The 15,378-nt window shown below is 49.4% G+C and overlaps 4 protein-coding genes across 4 annotated transcripts; 2 read left to right on the top strand and 2 right to left on the bottom strand.

Annotated features, from left to right (window-relative positions):
• Positions 1-761: 761 nt before the first annotated feature.
• Positions 762-6,428, bottom strand: GT037_005474 (uncharacterized protein; the record flags this gene model as incomplete). Its single annotated transcript, XM_038930521.1, has 3 exons — positions 762-1,610; positions 2,479-3,220; positions 5,845-6,428. The coding sequence occupies 3 exons, from the start codon at positions 6,426-6,428 to the stop codon at positions 762-764; spliced, it is 2,175 nt and encodes a 724-aa protein (XP_038786210.1).
• Positions 6,429-9,096: 2,668 nt separating this feature from the next.
• Positions 9,097-9,530, top strand: GT037_005473 (uncharacterized protein; the record flags this gene model as incomplete). The annotated part of the gene is made up of 2 exons (XM_038930520.1): positions 9,097-9,280; positions 9,343-9,530. 2 exons carry the CDS (start codon positions 9,097-9,099, stop codon positions 9,528-9,530), a joined length of 372 nt encoding a protein of 123 aa, XP_038786209.1.
• Positions 9,531-11,341: 1,811 nt separating this feature from the next.
• Positions 11,342-12,880, top strand: GT037_005472 (uncharacterized protein; the record flags this gene model as incomplete). The annotated part of the gene is made up of 1 exon (XM_038930519.1): positions 11,342-12,880. The coding sequence occupies one exon, from the start codon at positions 11,342-11,344 to the stop codon at positions 12,878-12,880; it is 1,539 nt and encodes a 512-aa protein (XP_038786208.1).
• Positions 12,881-13,711: 831 nt separating this feature from the next.
• Positions 13,712-14,676, bottom strand: GT037_005471 (sterigmatocystin biosynthesis peroxidase-like protein; the record flags this gene model as incomplete). The annotated part of the gene is made up of 4 exons (XM_038930518.1): positions 13,712-13,845; positions 13,909-14,180; positions 14,236-14,476; positions 14,547-14,676. The coding sequence occupies 4 exons, from the start codon at positions 14,674-14,676 to the stop codon at positions 13,712-13,714; spliced, it is 777 nt and encodes a 258-aa protein (XP_038786207.1).
• Positions 14,677-15,378: the final 702 nt, after the last annotated feature.

Below are 15,378 nucleotides of genomic sequence, written 5' to 3'. Positions count from 1 at the left end.
GTATGGGAGCTATGCCAAGATCGCGATGTTGTCCACATCTGTAGCACAGCTACAGGGATAACATGAAGATAAGCAGCATCAGTAACTGATCCGACTAGCGATACTCAATTCCGGATGCTAGGAAGACCTGTCGAGTCGCTACAATGATGAATATTGACGAGAGTCGTGCTGATGGCTGGGACTTGAGTCAACATGCGGAACGCACGACTAAATGAGATTACATCAGGTTCATGCCTGCTCACCATATCAGTTCTCCGTTGCCAAAGTTTACAAAACAGCAAGCTCAAGGTGCCATTTTCCAGTAGCTCAAACGATCAGGAGCATCAAGCGCCTTTGCACCCATTCCTGTATCATCAATCAATCTCTAGCCACTCATGCCGTCTCTTCGCTTTGTGTTTCATTCTTCCTAACGATATTTCTCGTGCTTATGCGCGCGCCTCAATGTCAGTGACATGATCACGTCGTAGTGGCACGGGATAATACGACTTGAGCATCGAGCTTTAGCCACGCTAAATCCATGATGTTAAGCTACTTGGAAGGGCATGCAGGTGCGTTTTGCGACCATGGGTTCTTCAACGTGTGCTATGATGCCTGAACAAGCTTGTATAGGCAACAGCAATCGCGTTCAGGAAGCTTGACTTGCTGTTAGTCATTTTGAGTGGTGAACAGCGACAGAGCATTCGAAGACTCGCATAATCACCGATTAACATTAAGAACATAGTGAGCGCTTGAATTTGCTAGCCGGATCTTTGCATCGCTATCTAGAGCCGCGCTTGTGGAACCCCTCTTGCTCCTCGACGGCGGAGAACTTGGTTCCATTGTTGTCGAATTTCGTTCCATTTCACCTGAAGTTTGGTGCGAAACTCGCCCCAATAACAGTCTGCCTCAGACTCGGTAAGCCTTGCCATACTGATTGCAAACGGGATAGTGCTTTGCCCCCAAGTGAATTGGAGAAATATCTCAACATACTGCAAAAACACATCCCATTTCGGTCCGTTAGTACACGCGTCGTACACCAATCTGGCAAAGCCTACGACCATGAGAAAAATGTAGAATCGTTGTGCATCTCTCCCTAAAACGACTTTTGGATCTTCAGTCCCAAGGGAGAGGTACCACTGTGCCACCATGAGAAGAGTTAAGAGCAATTGGAACCTGGACAAGAAAGTTCCCTTGAAAGTCATTCTTCCAGATCTCACTAGGATGATCCAAAACAGGCCGTCAAGGACAGGACCGAAGAGCATGATGTGCCAATGAGCGACCAAAGCAGCATATATACGATGCCGGAGATTTCTTTCCCCGAACCTAAAAGGCCAGCTTGGTTGTCCCCGATAGCTGAGTGGCTCAAGGAATCTTCGTTTCGCTACGTGTTGCAAGATAACACTTTGATAGAGATAGACCACTAGCGGCATGATGAACCACGCAGGTATAATGAGAATAAGCCGAGTATTACCGGTATATGGCGGTGTCTTAGTACCATGGGGTGCTATAGCAGTCCAGATGCTATAATGTGTTGCAAAGATTGCAACTGGATTGAACCAGTATTTTTGAATGAGGCGCTCGGGGGGGTCCAAAGAGACGGTAAGTAATGGCCCCAAGTCGTCAGCATCTTTCTAGTAAGTCAGCCAGATAGTCTTAGAAGGTGAGAAGGAGCTGACGGATGAGAATGTTCGACTGACCATACAGTATGTCGACATAGTTTTTGGTGCCTGGACAATCAGGACATGTGCATTTGCATTCAAGCGTTGGAATCAATTCCGTGACCTGTGTATGCTCTGTGTATCGACTCAGTCGGATTGGGCTGCTGTAGCGTGTAGTAAAGCGTCCATCAGACTCACTCAAGACCAAGAGATGGCATCCGGGAGCGTAGTCAATACGGCGACAACACATTGCCCACATCAAACCAGGATCATACATAAAGCAGTGTCCAAGTACTCTCTCTTGTGACTGATTGTCGATATCGCGCAGCGAGTCATCGACTACTCTGTCTATAGTGATGAAAGTGCGGTTCGTGTGTGCCGTAATGTGGCCTTTGATCATGCTGCACTGAGAGTCCAACACGAAGGTCAACATCGGAGGAAGAGGATCCTCAGTCATATACATGAAAGGAACTGCTTCTATTCCGTTTTCGTGCACCTGGAGACAGTGTTCGGCAACCCGTAGATAAAACTTCGCTACGAGGGGCTGTAAACATTTGTCACCTCGTATTGAGGCGGGCACCCAACCATTCTTGAAAGATCGCGTTTGGGGCTCCGAGATATCTCGCAGTTCGATCCATTGTGCTGGGTTGTCTTCTTGTCTTGTACCGCACTGCAGCATTTGTGACCCAGTGTGTGACTCGGGAATATCCGCACTCAATCTTCCTCGTAGGCGTGGCCCCGTGTTGAAAAGCAGCTCTATAGGCAACACATTCTGCTGTCGGATGATCAGGGCTACCCTTTCTTGTTCTGTATTCCTTTTCAGTACCTCGTAAGCACTTACACCAAGCAGATTGGCAAATATTGCAGGCGTATCGGCAGGTAGACTCGATACACGATCAAGTAGCTCATTCCAAACTCGGGCAAATCTATCGCGCACTAGGAGATCCTTGAGTTTTGGATGTTCTGGCTTGAAGGGATCCCAGATGCTGAAAGATCGAAGCGATACTGATGTCCAAATTTCACGCTGTATTGATGAATCAATTTGCCGTGCTACAGAGCCGGGATCCGCAACACGGAAACAACGGACAGGTATTGTGCATTGAGCCATGGCGAGCCGTGCAGCCTTATGAGAAAATATGCCGTCTGAGAGAGCGTAAATCGTAGAGGGAGGCAAGCAGCCTTCCTGTAGAGTCCAGGATCGCGTTGTCCACCCGCAACACTGGATGTAAGCGAGCTTAGTCGCGTCATTGGCAGCCATGGGTATCGTCCTCATCTCCGCGTCAAGGACAAGTGTATGACTACTCGACGAGTAGACAATGCTCATTTTGTCGATAGCTTTTCTCTTGATGTCGCTGAACATAGGAACTCCTGAAGGCGTATATTGCACTGGAATACACAATGTGTCCATCCAAAAGAGGGTATTAGTCGTCCTCTTGTTGAATAAGGACATAGTCGGTCTGTCTTTGGCGATGTGTACAAAGTACGTTTGGAGCATACGAAGTTGGCACATTGGCAGACCATTCTCGAAGGCATTTCCCAGACCATCAGCCCATACGTGAGAGATAGCGACATACTCCGAATACCTAGACAGCTGTTAGACTTCGTCCTTTCAACATATTCTTGACGTAAGAGTCGTGATCATGGAACAGAGCTATGCATACCATCGCTGGGTGTGAAGTTCCAGAGAAAGGTTCCCATGCACATCTTCCTCGATAGATATGAGTGGAATGTGGCCGCCTTGGATTATATTCGCTACTTCTACCGACGAGATGCTGATAGTCGGACATGTACAAGCATCTGTAGCATGACAAGGGCTGTTGTGATCAGGATCGGAGTTCCAGCCCCTGCATGATTCTCTGGAACAGTTCTCATGCGTAAGTATTGCGCTTCCTGGTCGTGGAAGTTTGGCGAACTGTTAAGCCGCTTGATAGCTAAAATTGGAAAGTACTTTGTTTATCTAATGTAGACACCATCGATTTTCTGTCATCTTGGCTTCGATAGCTCGACCCGCAGGGCTTAGATGATCTCCTTGCCTATGGGCGACATCGAACCAGTCTAACCCAATTGCATTCCGAGGCTGGGAATTTTCAAGGCGTGTCCAATCGTAAGAACGGGAGATGGTTCCAATTAATACCTTGACTGATAAGAGTATCAGGTCAACAGAATCGCTCGAACTTGCACGCACGTTGAACTGCTTCTCAAACAGATGAGCTGCTTCGTTCGCACGCCGAAGTATTCTCTTATGCCGTTTTAATATGTTCGCGCGCTCGTTTTTCGATACCTTCAGCACGCTCAGCTGCAAACTTATAATCTTATTTCGAACCAACTCTGAGCTTACGACCCGACCATGGTGCTTTCCAGGAGTCGAAAAGTCATATACTTTGATGGTAGTGTTGCAAAGAACCGCGAGGAGTCCGAAATAGAGCCAATCTTGGATGAACGTAGCTATGGCCCCCTGCACGCTGGAGATGTTCATTCCAGCCGCGGAGTATCGTAGAGGTGATCTCTGGTCGTGGTACCACATCCATATGTCATTGTCTTCGCCGGGTCGTATATCCGTCGACGTGACAAGGGGTACCTCGATACCTTCTCCGCCAAAAGGTGCTTCGACAAAGTCCATGTGAAAAGAGAACGAAGATAGTGTGTGAGGATGAGAAATGAACGTCTTTACGGAACGTCGAACCCTTGGTCTGGGACAGCGGCTCTTTACAAAGGTTGAAGATAGCCACGCGGCTGGAATGGCTTGGCCAAGAGTCCCTGCTGCGCCTCAAATTTCCGGTCAAGGTGAGAGCACCCTTGGATTGGGCTCAAAGCAGGCACGCGTCTGATTTGGCCTCGTGAGACGCCCTGCTGCGCCTGCATTGGCGCGATAACATACCCCAGAGGCGAGTCGGCCAAACAAGCGGATCCGTCGATCGCTCTGCTAAGGCCCTAGCAAGCATGTTGCCTGAGACTTCCAGAACGTAACGTTTACTTGGTATACTAATAGGAGCCTGTGAAGGTGTGAAGGGCGTTGCGACGCGTACAGCGTGGTTGGCTGTAGACGCAGACTTCGCCGTGGTACAGTGTCCGCCATCCGTGACTACATTCCGCCAAAAGAAAAAGAAATGAGAAGAACAAAAGATACTGTCCCCATCGGTGAAGATCAGTCTCACCAGCGGAACAAAGCACGAGTGAGAATCGCCCCGCGCAGGTAGAATTGCAGATCAGTCGTTTGCAGTATTTGGTGCGAAGATGCAAGGTCCAGGATAGCGCGGGGTAAGAGCAGGTTTGTCATCAGAGTCGGTGGTCCACTCACGGTGCCTTCCAGCTCGAGCTCACCCTCATACTAACATAGACCTCGTGACAGTCACGTAAGGGTATTGCAATGCCGGTCGGGCTTACACAGACCTGCGCATTCGACCACTGGAAAGACATAATTGCGACACATAGATTAAGGAACTTTCAACGTGTTGAGTAAGCAATACAAACCGCGATGGTCGGCATATTCTGTCCTGTTACGCATCTGCTGATCGATGCGAGCGTCATCATCAGCAGCTATGCTTGCCAGGGCTTTCGCGTATCAAGGACGCGAGCTGACTGCAAAAAGCCCGGCTTATCCTACACATACCTCTCTAATGTCGCAATCAGTATATAGGCATCGGTACAGAATTCAAAGCATAATGCACGGCATGTGTCTCTAGATATATTGCTGTGCTTTGTCGAATGCTCAAAATTTAATGCATTTCTTCGTACTTATCTAGAGATTGATGGGGTTAGGTACATAGAATCCCTTCGGCAGAATCCTCAGTTCCGCGATATATAATCCTTGAGTTTTTGTATCTTCTCATGTAAAAGAACCCGCTCGTCTAAATTGCATAGTGACAAAGCCATGTCCAACAAGTCCCAATCGCTCGCACCCGGCTTTTCCATCTTGATTCTCCGGCCAAACCTTCGATGATGGTTATTTCTTTCCGCCAGGTAACTTTTGGAGTAACAAACGAAATGCACTATTGTGAGTTCGCGGCTCATCCCCGGGCTCAGCGCTTGTCGGGCAGTGTCCATCGCTGCCAATCTTTCGTACATCATATAATCGACCGTCAAGTCCTCTAACTCCCCTGAGTTCCCTCCTCGCCTAGGAAGTATTCCATAAGGATCTTCCAAAAGCCGAATGCGAATTTCGCATGTCTTCCAAATCGCCATTCTCCTTAGAGTTTGCCCCACAAACCTATGCAGGCTTTCGGGCCTACACTCTGTCGGGGTCTCGAAAGTTTCTTCGTGTCCACCAGAAATATGCTGGGGCAGATACGTCAAAACCTCGGACATCTCCCCCTCCCTGTCCAAGCTGTCCTGTGTCTCCTGCTGGCTCCCTTGCTTCCAATGGAAAGAGACATGATGCAGATACGTATCGTTGTACCAAGATGCGAGTTCGAGGCTTATATTCTCAATTTCGTTACCAAGCTCTTGAAACCCACCTAGATTTGTGTGCAATCGTTTGCCGGCTTGATAGAAGGTGCGTGAGAGCGCGATGTATACAGGGGATATCTGTTTGTGCGTCGGCCCGAGAACGATTTTGGGTTGAAACGGGTCATTAACTTTCTGTACCTGTTTCTGTACCGAGGGGTGCTTCGCATCCTGGTATATAGTCTTGTTGACTTGAAGCAGTGAGGTTGGCATTCGATATACCTTCCAGCTGCAGATAAAGGGCTCGGGGAAAACGGGCTCGTAAGCGATTTCCGGCAGATAGTTGTAGATGTCCCAGCGCAATTCGGTCGGCAAGTCCATGAACCTAAAGCCACATGCTTCTCGCATCGTGACTGTAGAATGGTCGTTCATTTGGTGGGGGCGCACTTCGTAGGGCCTGACTTCCTTCAGCGCTGTTTGTATTAGTGAACGCTTTCGCTCGAGATGATTTTGGGTGAGAATATTTGTATATCTAAGAGCGAAAAGTCCAGGCAAGCTTTTATAGGTTTTGGAATCGTATTCTGTGGATGGCTAATTAGAGTTAGGGTTCCATGGTGTTGCATAAGGGTGCTCTGTGGTTGCTATCCACTGCAACCCGTGGTACCACAATGACTGTTGAACAACGAACCAATTGTGTTTCCGGGAACACATATCAAAAATACGCACAGAAACATTCAAATGACGAAGAATATCGAACAAACGGATTGAAATCGCATCTGTGGTTGGTCCAAAGCCTTTGTGCGCCAGCCTGTGCGTAAATCACGTCAGGTCTAGATCGAAGAACAAGGAAGGAAGTCTTGAATGCGACGGAGGCAACAAGGACCAAATGGCCAGTCTCGCACATAATTATACGGCCGGGCAGGAGGATACGCTCTCATTATTAGCATCGAGTGGCAACGGCGGACTTCGATTAACATCAAATCTGTCAAAGTCATGCATTTCGAAGCGACGAAGGCGAGTCCCCTTAGGCTGCCGTGTCTATCAACTCTGTCCGCTCATCCGCTGTCAAATCACTTATCGCTTTGGGTACATCTCCCCAGAGCGATACTAGTGCCACACTCACAGCTGATGCAGCAACCCCAAACCAGAACGTGCGCTATTTCTAACAGGGGGTCGACGTTGTATTTTCCTTGCGCGCCACAGCACCCACGAGGCTGGTATGATCATGTCGCCTGAGGCTAAGGCTTTTAGGATTGAACAAAATGTCCTGGTGTATGTTAATGGCCGTAATATCCTCGCTGTGTTGCTATATCAAAGGCACTTTGTATTGCTCTCGGATGAGGCCCTCTGTGCAACAGGCGTTATAGCGACCGCGCAACTGTATTGTACTGCAGATGAACTGCTAGATATACTTTTAAGAATGCCCTGTACACTGTCTACGAAGGCTGTCTAGAGATTCCCTGTGTGCGCACAGTGATGCTCGCTTAAAGTCGAAGCACCTCGCTTATTTTCCGGCGCAGGGGGTTTTCCGGGCCTGAGGGACGGGGGATAGAGCCGATACAGTATCGAGTCCTCCAAGATCGAGGTATGCAAGGGTTGAAGAATACCGGAGCAATTACTGGCTAAGTAAGTTCGCTCTCATTTCCTTGGCGTACGCTGCGCGTATACAAGTTTCGATCCTTCGGCTTGCCGTAAGAGGAAGAGCATATTCTCGCCAAGGAACATGTGCCGGTCTTCCATTCGGTACCGACACGATAAAACTTGCTGGAAAACATCAAATGTGACCGCCCGTTCCTTAGTGACGTCCGTTGTTCCACTTGGCAGCAAGCTCCTTTGCGCCAACACTGATCATCTACGCCGGTCTGAAGTTAGAACGTAATCTCTCGAGTGCTTGAAGTTCTTTGCTGATCTTGTACGAGTTTGAGTACGTACGTGGAGAACACCGCTAGGGAATACTGCAGCACAAGGGCTGCTCTATTCGGACTTGGTATTTAACCCTCTAGCGCCTTGAGTCCTGTGCTAAGCTTGTATATTTCTAGAACGTACGCGGAGAACAACGCAGATAGACATCAGGCGGGTAAGTCTATCCGGCGACTTCCCCGCGATATGATCTCGCATACTCTGTCTCCACCATAGGCTTGGTAGCCGCTACGTAACATAGAATGCCGATCAAGGAGCAAACGCAATCCAATAGCAAGACTTCGTGACATTCCCATCTGCATCACCGTCATGAGCTAAGCTCGGGCTCAGTGTTCGAGACTACTAATATTCATGCCCAGCATTAACTAGCACAAGTAACGATGCAGCATAGCCCCCATCTGTAAAAGTCTCGGGCTCATGATCGCACCCCACAATAACACCAAACCGCAAGTATCCTAATGGCATGACGATGGAATATCGTCATTGATATAACTAGAGTCGGCTATATCGTAGCGCCAAAGAGATGATCTACAATACATACTAGGAATGGACGGAACATCGCAATTGCATCTCTTAGAAAGGAGGATAAACGCATCAGGCATTATATAAGTAGATGGTCCAATCCTAAGTAGAAACTATGAACAATAACTCAAACTGTCAATATCAAAGACATTGTCAAGTTTCTATATACTAAGGAAATTCGTTGCGCTCACCCATGCTCAGTTGCTTGGTCGTACTGATGACACTAATCACACTGATCACTAGTTTAGTTACTCAGACCACCGTATCAGCTACTTAACGCTAGTTGCGCCAAGAATCTCTGTGTTTCCTAGGGAGAGCTAACCGGACGACACACTACATAGGTGGTATTAGTTGCGGTCGTTCAGAGATCGAGATGCCCCTTCGGGCCCACAACGGGATAGCTCGAATATCTGCCCTCTACTATTCATACGTCATGACCTGCTAGTGTGCTCGGCTGGCTAAAGCCGTCTGATTGCGAGAGGTATCAGAAGAGATCGTGATCTGCTGCTCGGCCAAGCTGGATGTTGGGGTAAAGGAATATATAGTACAGCCCCATCGCCACCCAGTAACGCTATCTTCACTTCCTCTAAACATACACACATTCACAAGCCACAACCGCTTCACTCATCTAAATATGAACTTCAGAACTTTCGCAATTGCCCTGGTCGCCTGCGGTATCGCTAGCGCCAGAGTGATCGAAAAGCGTCAAGGCACGCCTGGCGCCAGTTACCAGTCGTACACGGGAACTGGCAACGAGGGCGGCGGCGGCTGCCGTGGCGCTAGAGTGCAACTTGGCTCCCACCTCCGTGGCCAAGAAAGTACGTTCCCTACCGTACCTTGACAGCGTGCTATTAGGACGGATACTGATGATCAATTCAAGCTACCTGCTATCAATCGAGCAACTCAGCGTGTATATCGCTCGTCGACAGGACGAACGGCGGCACTTGCGAGGTGCGCCTATACACTAACAATGATTGCAATGGCGACGAGGATTTTGCGATTGGACTTGCGGAGGTGGGAGACTGGGTGAACTACACTTTCGGGTCTTTTATTGTTGAGTGCTTCTGAGTGCTGAGACGGCAATAGTAGTGACCTGTTACTTGTAGGCAGGGCCCACTACGTGACGGTGTATCATGCTGGGCGCGCCATGAACTTCAAGAAACACACACATTCGTTATCTAGTCGATCTTTTGGATGACGCTTAAATAAATACCTACTCACTCGTTCCTCTCGTACATGAACAGCTATTTACCTATCATCTACATCGTAACTTCCTATTCCAGAGCCTCAAGTCGACTCGGCCCTTGGTTGCGTTAAGGCACTATTTTCGTTGAGGACGAGATATTCCAAACACGGCGTATTGTTGGGCATGGGGGGCTTGGATGAGTAGCGTTCACGAGCTGGTCGAGTTAAGTTCCCGCAGGCTAGCAGCTCCAAAATCTGGATATGTCGATCCGAGCGCCGAGTTGCACGTTGACACGAATCTGCAACCCCGCAGCTTGTAGGGTTGATGGTGTCATGGTTCAAGGCACAAACCGTACTGTGTATATTGCAAGACAGCTCCCGCTCGTTTCCGCGGACATATAACTCCCGTTGATATGATCTTCCTTGGTACTGGGTCTGTCTTCGCGTATGTTTTTCACGCGGCTTTCCAGCACGTCTCTGGAATGTGGCATCCTTCGCTGACCACCCGAAGAGTGGGATCGGCCTGGTCATTGGTCAGATTACCTGTATATATCTATCGTGTGCGGGTTCTGTCTCGCTGCAATCTTTTCGAGCACTGTCTAGCGTTAAGCTCACGTTGACGCTAAGTTTCAGAGATACTAAAAAAGCAAGTCTTGATTTGTCGTCCTTCTTTGTGCGCGATGTCTTTGGCCTACCCTACCCGCGTTCGCCTTCATGCTTACGTACCGCCTATCAGCCGTGGCTAGATTAAGCCTTACGCCACTCACGGCCCAGTGGGTGCGGTAGATGTGGGGTCCAATTGGTCCGCCTGCGGCTCAGCTGAGGTCTCCGTCGTGATCTAGCTGTGCCGATGATCATCGTCTTTACTCGTTCTGCCAATCTCTTTCTGCACTCAGCTTTAACAATTTATAGGGAGATTATATTTAGCCTGTCGTGATTGAAGCGTTGCACGCGGAAAGTGAGAACTCGCAGCGCGACATGATATCTTCACCGTTGTACAAGGCTGAGCAGCAAGGGTATGTATAACAGCGCTCAGCCTTCTAGCACAGACTTTGGGTTTGCCTATGCACCCCAAGCTGATACTCCGCCCACTCCTGGGATTTGATAGCCGTAAGAACAGAAAGACCTTCTCCGCGCACTAGTGCGTTGCGCTCAGCTGAAAGCATGATAGTGGCTGCAGTTTAGCGCAATAAGAAGCCACAGCCCTTAGGGTCTCATCCCATCTCTTAACTGCAGGAAAACGTGGGGAAAAGAGTGTGACGAAACTGTTGTTTTGTACAACTACGAACTGGGTCTGCTTTGCTCATCGGAGTGTTAGCAAACCAAGAAGTTCTGTGCATTAATACTCTTGTTCTAGTATTCCAAAGCATAGCCGAAGCGCTTCAGAGCATTAGGTCTGGCTTCGACCATTTCTCACCTTCTCAGCTGGCGTCGTCGTGCAGCTATCGCGTCGGACCCAATGAACCTTCTTTCATAAGGTCCTCTTGTTAGTGACGGTGCGGCTGAGATCTGTTTCCCGCTGGCGGGGTAGGTCAACCTGCACATTACCCACGTGTATAAAGGCCCAGTGATATCGAGAAGAAGGCCTCAAGAAGCCAACAGACACTCATCCTTCCTGGCCCTTGTTGTTTGCTTATCAAGAAGTTCAGAATTCTTCGCTTTCCCAAAATCAGATCGTTCGCTTGTCGCACAAAATGTCCGCCAGAGCCGTAACAGCAGTCGGTCAAGGCTTTTCCTCGTTCAGAAATGAGGGCTGCGATACCGTTGTCACGGGTAAAGTGGATACGAAACAACGCGGAGGGGGAATAGACGCGAATATCCAAGTCTGTACATCCATGACAGATGTATGCTCGGCTCTCAGCATTGACGCGAGCGTTGAAGCCAACTGCTCGTTTGGCTCTTTCGATGATCGATTGCAATACACGCGCTCATTCGCCAAGTCGACAACCTCCGTTCTCATCATGGTCGTGGCAAACAGAACCCTCGGAACAGATGAAATCACCGGCACCAAATTCAGTGAAGACCACAAATGGATTCTGGACTCTGCCAACGACCTCTACTCTGTCGGTGGCGACTCTTTTGTTGCAACGACCACGCTCGGAGGCCAATACATTGCATTCTACCAGTTCGATGCCGAGACCATTCAGGAGCGCGATCAGCTCGCTAACAGCGCTAAAGCTAGTGCTCATACTGCTGGCTTTAGCCTCCAAGCAAGGTTGGACACTACTATAACGAACGCTGGCTCATATACCGGGAGCAAATACTCCTTTGTTCAAAAGATCTTTGGCCAAAGTCATGGTAAGCTGCCCGACGCGAACAACATCGGGCAGTTCGCCTTGGACTTTGGTACAGCCGAGCTTGACGCCCCGGTCATCCTCAAGTTCACGACACAGTCGTACAATACCGTGGAGGGGCGTCCAACAATGACCAACGTGGACAAGCTCCGATCAATCTTCGCCAACCGAATACACCCAGCCAAGGGCCTTGGAACCATCCGTGTGGCCGCGCAGCATGCCTTGGACAGCATTGCCACAGTCCGTGCTATATATGACGTATATGGTTGCAGAGCAGCCGACAATACACTCGACGCTCGTCAGACCACGTACAAAGGGTACATAGACGCCATCGACAAGTGGCAGAACGATGCTGAGGACGACGTTGAGCATGCCCACCCACCAGTGCCTACGATTTGGAGTTCCAAGGATAGCCAGCGACCTCTTGAGGCGACCGACATCCAATTGCCCGCAGCATCTTACGCCATCATGATCGGCCCCGCCGCTGGCGGTAACTCGGGCGGTAATCCTTTCGACAATGTCCCCAGCAACGCTATCCTGCGTCAAAGGCGTGTCACCGGCATCGAGGTCTGGTCGGGCGATTTCATCAACACGATTCGCACGCGGGTCCAGTATGAAATTGACGGGTTGACAGAGACGCTTCTCACCAATGATCCTGGAGGCTCGATGGACAATGGCATGTGGGATTTCTCGAACATGTCGCAAGTGATACAGGAGGTAAGCGTGCACTACTCAACAGACGACTGGCTTTGCAAGGAGATTACGATAGTCACGAATCAGGGTAAGTACCAGACCCACTCTGGCCAAGGGGATCAGTGGGCTACGTGGACGGCGCAGCCGGGTACGGACTGTTTTCTGGGGTTTACGGGGAGGTTTGGAGATTTTGCGAATCGCTTGATGGTCAAGTTTGTGAGGTTTGCACCTGTGACGTGGCAATAGAGCTGGTCTGCACGAATTGACACCTCACCAGGACTGTGGCGAAGACAAGTTTGACGAGTGCTCGCCTCAATCCGTTACAGGCGAGTGGCGCAATGAGGAATGCATTCTTTTCACAAGCTTACGATAGCAGCGGCTGGACCAGCTGTTCGACAAGCTAGTGAGGACGCTCACTACTCAGGATGTACAAAGTCCAGAAATGTATTCAATGCTCTATAGTAAAAGTATGATTAGTTTAACGTACGTTTTCGTAGGGTATTTCTAGAAAGTATGCAGTATAGCATAGCTTTATGTAACGTATCCTACTTTTGAGTCAACCAACCCAGTGAGCCAGCCACTTTTCCTTAGCAAAGCGAACTTTATCCTTCTCAAGTGCTGCACAAGTGCTTCTCCTTAGTGCCGGCGGAGGTAAGCGGCATCGATTCTGCTATGCCGACTTGTATCCCTTACATAACTAAGCTACTTTCGTTCTCCGAAAGCTAGGAACACAAGCCTAGAGGAGGTGCAGGTGGTCTCTCAACACGGTCTCAAAGTCAAGTAAGGCGAGATATAGCGCAGGCAGCATCAGACAAGAAAGAGGCTTCACGAATAGTGGAGTGCATAGGGGCATGGCAAGTGCTACAAAACGAATCAAGGTAGTGGGGATGGTGCAGGTTTGTCATACAATCTTGATTTGGTCACGATACGACTCCACTCACGTATACATGTTAATTGACGTCTGATCCAGCGTATGTTCTAATCTACATGCCTGCATGCTCAGATACTGACCTCAAGAGCTGGATGCGCGATGTGGCTGCTTGCCAGGAGAAGTCAGCTACAAGCTGCAAAGGTGGCTCATGCCAACGAGGAAAGGCTAGTGCCCTGGCCAGCAGCCTCCATCAAAAGACGTGTGAACTTGGTACGCTCGCTAGTCTCCATGACAGTCGAACGGCGAGTCCAACCGATCTCAGTAGGCAGGCGCTCGTTTCCTAGATCACACGCACGTTAGTCACCAATCTCTGTGAATCCGCGCAAGGAATGTTGAAACTTACGCAACCAGTACTCAATGAAGTCTTTCCTCACAGTGCTCGTGGTACCATCAGCCATGATTTCAAAGAAAGACGCGCATTCTCCCCAACTGAAGCCATCAGCCAACAACGATGTCTTGTGCTCTGGGTTAGTGCGCTTCGATGTTTCGAGTCGTGCCATGCGAGCGTCGGCTAGTTGTTGTATGGTAATCTCCGGGGTCTTGAAGAAGGACGCCGTCTCGGCCCAGACAGTTTCATTGAATGGGAGAGGGTCGGCAAAGAAGCGATCAGATCGACTATATGTGGTTGACACGTCAGAAATGTCAAGAAATTGAAGGATAGTATGTTTACCTCAGGCTGAAGTCATGCTCCAGTACGCCCTCACGGCCCAATGTGTCGAGGTCGAACGTACGTGCGAACGGCTTCGGGTTGGTGCGTACGGCCTGTGAGAAGAGGATGATGGCATCGCTCTTGGCGATGTTAAAACCATTGAGCATTGCATCAGCAAGGATATCGCGTGTGATCTCCCGCCCATTATGCGGCAAGTACCCGTGATTGGCGAGAGTATTAAGACCAGGACATGGACCGCGTGCTGTCGAGTCATTCATCAGTGGGATGTTCTCATCACGACCAGAGATATACAGTCAGATGAGTCGACTAACCATCATTTGGACCCGGAGCCGTCCAATTCCTGGGCTGCCAGGTCTGGCGGGCGTTGACATTGCCATAGGTAGGGAAAGCCAAGGCTGACGCAAAGACGGCCGAGAAACTGATAACTGATGATAGCTTCATGATGGTTTTGAACGAGAGGATGAAAAGACCAATGAGATCAGAAGGGGTCTTCAAGATGGATGCTAACGAAAGGATATCAGAGTCTGACCGCTGAAGAGTGATTGCTTTGAAGTAATCTCTGCTGGTATCTTTGATATCTTTGAGCACAAAGTCGAGTTATATATCTGCTTGCTTCGAGTAGCAGCCACACATCGTTGCCTGACGTGAAACTCATGATAGACATCGCCGGCCTTCGTTCCCCACAGCTCGACGACGTTACACCACGCCATGTTGCGTGCCTCGGCTCGCAAAGTCGACGAAGAGATGCGATACGTGAATGTTTTGATTGTTCGCCGGGATGTGCTTGAGAGAGACGCAGAGGAGAGGCAAAAGAAACACTCGAGGACTTGGCAGTTCGGAATTAATAACCGACAAGCCACAACTCATTTAACGTACGCTACAACGACCTCGGCACACGTTAGTAAGTGGGTCGCATGCTTTAACCTCTTGATGCGCAGGTAACACTGATCTGTTTTACAGGACATGTCCATAGGTGTTGGGATGAGAGATGACGTACCAGGTTCTTCTTAGTCGGCCATGTTCTAGGGAAACTCGACTCGGCACTGCGCAATGTTCAAAACTCTCACCACCGTACAACTGAAGCCCCGCATTCGACGAGTTGAGCCAATTCGCATACATCGAGAGCTTACAGAAAGCAATATT

The sequence above is a fragment of the Alternaria burnsii genome (assembly GCF_013036055.1).
Source record: "Alternaria burnsii strain CBS107.38 chromosome Unknown 732, whole genome shotgun sequence".
Taxonomy (NCBI): Eukaryota; Fungi; Ascomycota; class Dothideomycetes; order Pleosporales; family Pleosporaceae; genus Alternaria; species Alternaria burnsii.
The sequence above is the reverse complement of the archived record's forward strand: the minus strand, read 5'-3'. Positions and strand labels throughout refer to the sequence as shown.